At 51.9% G+C, this 6,578-nt stretch overlaps 1 protein-coding gene across 1 annotated transcript in view; it reads right to left on the bottom strand.

The window, feature by feature from the left end:
* Positions 1–2,254: 2,254 nt before the first annotated feature.
* The window catches only part of DAGLB (diacylglycerol lipase beta), a 30,935-nt gene continuing 26,611 nt past the window's right edge, over positions 2,255–6,578 (bottom strand). Inside the window, exons 12-15 of the mRNA XM_008527546.2 lie at positions 5,201–5,269; positions 5,047–5,119; positions 3,300–3,550; positions 2,255–3,175 (exon numbers count right to left, since the gene is read on the bottom strand). Coding sequence (XP_008525768.1) covers positions 2,977–3,175; positions 3,300–3,550; positions 5,047–5,119; positions 5,201–5,269 — 592 coding nt within the window. The 3' untranslated portion in view covers positions 2,255–2,976. The remainder of the gene's footprint in view (positions 3,176–3,299; positions 3,551–5,046; positions 5,120–5,200; positions 5,270–6,578) is intronic.

Below are 6,578 nucleotides of genomic sequence, written 5' to 3'. Positions count from 1 at the left end.
CACATTGGGGCGTGTGTGCGCGTGCATTTTAGGCCAGAGCTCTGGGCTGAAAACGCAGATGTCGGGACCGAGTTGGCAGCTTGGTTGGGCAGAGGCTATATGACTAAGATCCCTTCTGGAGCCTGAAATTATGCTCTACACACTTCCTGTTGGAATCAGTTATCTAAATACTCCTTTTTACCAAAGATACTGTCATGCGTAGTTTAAAGAGCAAATAGTTGTAAAGGTTTGCTATAAAAACAAGTCTTGTTTGCTTGCTTTTTTTTTTTTTCCAGCTTACTACATCACCAGTTTATTGTAAAAGGATGTAACTCAGGAACAGCCAGGGGGGAGAGGTGCATAGGGCCAGGGAGGGGAAGGGCGGAGCGCCCACGCCCTCCCCAGACCACTCTCCCCAAATCTCCGCGAGTCCCCGCCCGGGAGCTCTCACCCCCATCCTTCTAGGATTAAATCACCGGCCACTGGCGGGCAGTTCAACCTCCAGCCCCCGCCCTCCCCTCCCCGGGCCAGGCTGAACCATATGCTTTTCTTGCCAGTTGGATTTTCCAGTTTGAGCCCGAACCACGATCCTGTGTCCTGGTGGATCGAGGGCTTTCTCCGTCCCGGCTGCCCACCGCCCCAGCCCTCCCAGCCCCTCCGTCATGCTGGTTGGCGCTCACTGTTAGTGTCTCTGTTGCTCTTACTCTGTAAATACTCAGCCGAGCCGCGCAGTACCTAGTCTCTCCTGCAAATCTTTTGGTTTCTTTTGGGATAATTCATACCTTATTTGCCTAGTTTTCTGTGTACTTAATAATCTGTGAACTTCCATCTCGTCTGAATCTCTCAAGGTGTTTGGAGGTATTCTGTTTCATCCATTTTCGCCTTCCTGAGGTCTCAGTCTTCTCGCCACCATTTCTCGTGCGTGTTCATCTGCATCCCGACTCCTGATTTTTAATTTACCTCCTCATTTTGATGAACAGGTTCTCCAAGAGCTTCCTGAGGACTGTGTGGGAAATCTGTTTTCGGCCCTTGTGTCTTTGAAAATAACTTCATTCTACGCTGATACTTTTTGGCTAGGTCTAAAATTCTCGGCTGGAACAACTTCCCCTCAGCCTTCGGAAGGCCGTGCCCACTGCACGGGGCTGTGCTTTCCTTCCAAGTCTTGTGGGCTCTCCCCTTTGTCCTCATGTCCTGGGTTTGTTGATCCTTTGTGCCCTGTGCTTGGGGGGCCCTCTCCGCTTGGAAACTCGTGTTTCCCACTACTCACATATCCACTGCCTTGCTGCTTCTGAGCTCGTCTTCACGCTTAATTCCCAGGTGTTCTTCCTTCTCTAACAGTTTCTCAGCCTCGTGGATCGCTGTGGTGGTTGCAGCACTTTCTCTGTCCCCAAGTGGTGGCTGGGGGAGTTTGAAGCTTTGCCCACATGTTTCTTCTGGTCCCTTGTTCCTCAAATGTCTGGCAGTCCTTGGCTTGTGCTTAAAGGTTGAGAACCTACAAAGCAGACTGGAAACCGCACGCAGGTGGGTCCCACCGGGGCAGTGTTGTTCCAGTCCGTCTGAGATCTCTTACCTTTGCCACTAGGAACTGACAGGCCTGGGGTTTACAGATGGAGCCTGCAGCACTGGACGATACCAGGGCATTTCAAGTGAAGCTTGTAAATGCTCCCTTGCACGTTTTCAGAGCTAAGGTGGTGTGGCTGACAGGTGAGACACCCTGAGGGACGTGCCTGGAGGTCAGGTTGCTCCGGACAATCTTGAAGGTGCTGAGGAATGGCATTTGTGTGTCCTCAGCAGTGCTGGTGTCTAGTGCTCCCTCTGCCCGAGGCAAACAAACGGCCAGATTTCTTCCAGCTTTCCGGGAAACCACCTCACCTGAGCCAGTCCCATCGTCTGCTTCCCTCCCGTGTCAGAGGGGCAGGGACATCGGGGTTGAAAACCGGGTTGGTTCTTGTCTTTCCTCCACTTCACTCAGGGTTCTGTCTCCCTCTAGCCATCGATGGTTCTTGTGTCTTCTTTCCCTATCCTTGTGGGGTTATGCTTTTTAAGGAAATGCCTTTATTGTCATTTTATGGGGCCTTGGTGGGGTGGGGGTAGGGTGAAGTCAGATGCGTGTGCAATCTTCCGTCTTTAGCCAGAGCTCCAAGAAAACTGAAGACTTCATTTTGTTGTTTACAGTAGACAGAAAAAAACGGTTTAAAACACGATTGCCGTAAAACCACTTAGAACAGACCTTGAAAACATGCGGTAAGAAGAGCACAGCACTGCACGGACACAATGGCAGGCGTAAGTGCTTTATTTTCCAGCTCCCTCTGAATCCCGACCGACTTCCAAGAGCCCGAAGGCGACACGAGAGTTCAGTAGTGGACTCGGTGCTGATGATGCAGTGTAAACAGGGAAGTGCAGGGCCACACTCGGCAGGAGCAGGGGTCTCGACTCATCCCCAACTCGGTTTCACCTTGATTCCCAGTCAGGCTCAGGGCTGACCCGTAGAGCCACCCAGGAGGAACCCCACCCCCAGCCTGCACCCTGCCAGCCGAGTCCTGAGTCTGTGCAGCTACAGCCCTGGGTGCCAAGTTCAGACTCGGCTAAGCAGTGACAAGACCCTGACAGAGAAAAGGTGGCCCGAGGGGTGGGACTCTGAGGATCCAGCAGGGCCTGAAGCCTGGCTGTTGGATTCCCACCCTTTCCTGGAGTTCTCAGGTCCCAAGGAATCGGCAGGCCCACGGGAAAGGGGCTTCCTGAAGCTTCCTCACACGCTCATTCTCAGTCTCCAGAGTCCCATCACCTCGGTGCTCTCCCCTGACTCGTGATCCTGCTAATACCATGAGCACAATTATTTCTCAAATTACGCTCACTTGAAGACCGGCAGATTCAGTGCCCGTCAGCTTCCTCCCGATGGACATCCAGGCTCTCGGCATCTGGGGAGTCACTGATACCCGGTCAGTTCCAGAACAGCAGCACCAGTCCCGCGTCCTGGAGCAGCTTCCAGAGCCCTGGCTACACCACGTCCACATTAGCGCCGCCTCCGGCTGGACAGGAAATGCAAGCGGCCCTGTCGGACACCACGCTGTCCAAGGCTCGCATCAGGATGTCCGGCATGTGGTCTGTTAGCATCTTTGGGCCGATGAGGATTCTGCTGAATTCCGATTCATGGGACCACTTCGCTCGATAATGAGCAGCAGAACAGCAGCAAAACCTGACAGAGAGAAAAGATGAGCTAGCGAGGCATCACTTGGGGTCTAACCTCCACACGCATTTTCTCTTGCTGGTGGCGAGTGGACTGAGCCGCGCCAGGCCCCGGGCCACGCCGCCACACTCACCTCCCTGAAGTGCCCTCTTCTTCCAGGTGGATGATCCTGCCAGGTGGGTAGAGAGGCGGGTACTTGGTGGGGGACTCCAGCGGGGAGTCGCTGGAGCAGCTGTATGCTGGGGACCAGTGCGTCAGCAGACTCTGCTCCGCCAGGAGAGGCTGCGTCAGGTCTCCCCGGTCACCGCCGTCCAGCTCGGTAGGCAGGTTATCGGGATCCCCTCCAAACAGCTCGTACCAGCATCCGTGCAGCAAGATCTTGTACTGAGGGCGAGACCCAAGAAGGCGGCACGCTCGCGACTCAGGCTTTCACTGTCACCGGCGACCTGGGGCCCATGAGCTACTGTTAGGTGGCAGTGAGCCTGAGCTCGACAGAGGCCCAGCTGTTCTGTTTTTTAAGTTGTGGATCTTAGGGGTGTGGAGGTCACTGGGCCCAAACTCAGCTGTCTCTGGGGCAGTGAAGCCACCACACTGGCAGCAATAGCCAAGAACCAAATCATGCAGATTTTGAGGAAAAAATTACCATTAATTCTTCTCGGGCAATTCTGCAAACCAGTTTTACTCTTCCCTTAGAGACATTAGCTACTAATTTCTAAAAATTTTGGGGGCCGGCACAGCGGTTAAGTTTGCATGTTCCGCTTCAGCGGCCTGGGGTTCACTGGTTCGGATCCCGGGTACGGACATGGCACCATGTGGCAAGCCATGCTGTGGCAGGCGTCCCACATACAAAGTAGAGGAAGATGGGCACGGATGTTAGCTCAGGGCCAGTCTTCCTCAGCAAAAAGAGGAGGATTGGCAGCAGTTAGCTCAGGGCTAATCTTCCTCAAAAAAAAAAAAAAAAATGGCGGGGGCAGGGTAGTTTAGACAGTTTACGTAAAATTAACTTTTTCCCTGGGGGGTGGCTCTGTGGCGAAGTGGTTAAGTTTGGTGTGTTCCCTTTTGGCAACCCAGGCTTTTGGGTTTGGACCCCGGGTGCAGACCTGCATCACTTGTCACCATGCCATGGCGGCATCCCACATATAGAGTGGAGGAAGACTGGCACAGGTATTAGCTCAGGGCTAATCTTCCTCAGCAAAATAAATAAATAAACAAATAAATTCCTGATTAGCAACAAAAACAAAATATCAGAAAACAAAGAGGTTAAAAAGTGAAAATCATCTCTAATCCCATCATCTAAATAAAACCGTATTTTAGCGTATTGGTGTTTTGGGTCAAAACTCCTTGTCACCTCCCCCTGCCTCAGATCATACCTCTAAGAATCATTTTTTAGCCTGCTCTTTTTTGTTTTTTTTTTAAGCTTTTCAATACCTCACAGATACCTTTCTCTACTGGTAAATATACAGTTGTCACCGTTTTTAAGAAGTGTCTAACACTCCACATTTTGATACACTAGCACACCTCCTAAACTCTGTTTGGCAGCCTTATCTTCAAAGCTTTGGGAGCAAAGCCATTAGGATACTGTTGGTCACAAGACAGGGCTAAGAAATATGACAAAGCAAATCCCTCAACTAGAACGGCGACGGTTCCGTCACAGCATTTCCTAAGCGGCCCCCTCACGGACTTGCTTCACCGTCTGCCTCCTTGGGCCTCATCAACGCCCGCCAGACGGAGGTCTACACAGCGTGGAGAGAGCCGCCAGCACCAGCGTCCAAGGCTCTGGGCTGAGAGCCTCTGAGTTTGGAAACCTCTCTCAATGCCACAGACGGGCTCGCAGGGAGGCCCGAGCTCCTCGGATCCTCTTGCACGGCCGTGCCGGTTACCTTGGGCTTGTTGCAGTGAGCAATCACACGCAAGAGCCTCCTCTTCAAATCCTCCAGGTTGGTCACACTTAACCTGTTTACAAAAGATCAGGCTGAGGCTTGGTGCTCGGTCTTTTCAGTCCCCCACCCCAGACACAGTATCCAGCAGACTCACCTGGGAATCACGTCATCACCCAGGACAACGGACACTATGAAGCTCTTAGAGTATTCATAGAGGGATTTGCTGAAATTTCAAAAAAAAACTAGTGAGGTTTTATGATTCTATTGCCCACAGAGAGCTTCAGAGAGAGAAATCAAGTAACTCTGCCAGGTCAGGGGGAGGTCACTTTTCACAGAACTCAGCTCTGTTCCCTATCCTCTGAAGGAGAAGAGAAAGAAAACACAGGGACTTCAATTAGAGCAGCTCACTGGCCAGATTCTATTAAAGCCACAACACACAGCAACAGAGACGATCCACAGCTGAAATTTCAAACCAGCTCACGATGGGGGACTGAGCAGACGCACTCATTCTCAGAGCCAGCAACTCCACTCGGAGGAACCTCACACAGGCGGACCGGCAAAAACGTCAGACAGATGCAGAGGTCTATTCACTGCAGCTCTTCCCACGTGTGGGGGCAGAGGCTGGAACCCACCAGTGCCCATCGACAGAGCACTGGGGGCACAGCCACAGAGCAGCGAGGCCCTGCAGCTGCGCGGGAGTGCGGGTGGTTTGTGTGCTGTGGCGCCTCGGGATACCCCGTTCAAGTTAAACCCGACAGCAAGATGCAGGAGAGCAGGGAGAGCACGGTGCCTTCCTCCAAGAAGGGGGGAGGAACACAAACATATGGGAAAACAGTGAAAAGACAGGTCATAAACTATTAAAAATGGCTTCCTCTGGGGGGAGAGAAAGGCCACTGCTGAGGGAGTAACGAGGGAGAGGAGACTTCTCTGAGCGCACTGGGCTTTGCGGGGTTGTCTTTGGAACCAAGTTACTGTTTTATACACAGTCACGTGTCACTTAACGACGGGGACCCGTTCTGAGAAACGCGTCATTAGGCGATGTCATTGTGCGAACACTGTAGCCGTAGAGTGTCCTCACACACACCTAGACGCACAGCCTACGACACAGCTACGTTGTACGGTGCTGATCCTATGGGACCTCTGTCGTCTGTGTGCTCTGTCACTGACCAAAATGTTATGTGACACATAACTATATAGGAAACAAAACTACATCAAAGTAACAGCAAAAGCAGTCCCTAAAATCATAAGCCAAATGAAACAAAAGAACCTAAGAGTGTACTAACCAAACAGAAGAATCATTTCAAGTGACCTTTTTTTTTTAAAGATTGGCACCTGAGCTAACAACTGTTGCCAATCTTCTTCTTTTTTTTTTCCTGCTTTATCTCACCAAATCTCCCCCGTAAATAGTTGTATATCTCAGTTGCAGGTCCTTCTAGTTGTGGCATGTGGGACGCCACCTCAACATGGCCTGACGAGCGGTGCCACGTCCACACCCAGCATCAGAACCGGCGAAACCCTGGGCCGCCGCAGTG

This window comes from Equus przewalskii, chromosome 12 (genome assembly GCF_037783145.1).
Source record: "Equus przewalskii isolate Varuska chromosome 12, EquPr2, whole genome shotgun sequence".
NCBI lineage: Eukaryota > Metazoa > Chordata > Mammalia > Perissodactyla > Equidae > Equus > Equus przewalskii.
The sequence above is the reverse complement of the archived record's forward strand: the minus strand, read 5'-3'. Positions and strand labels throughout refer to the sequence as shown.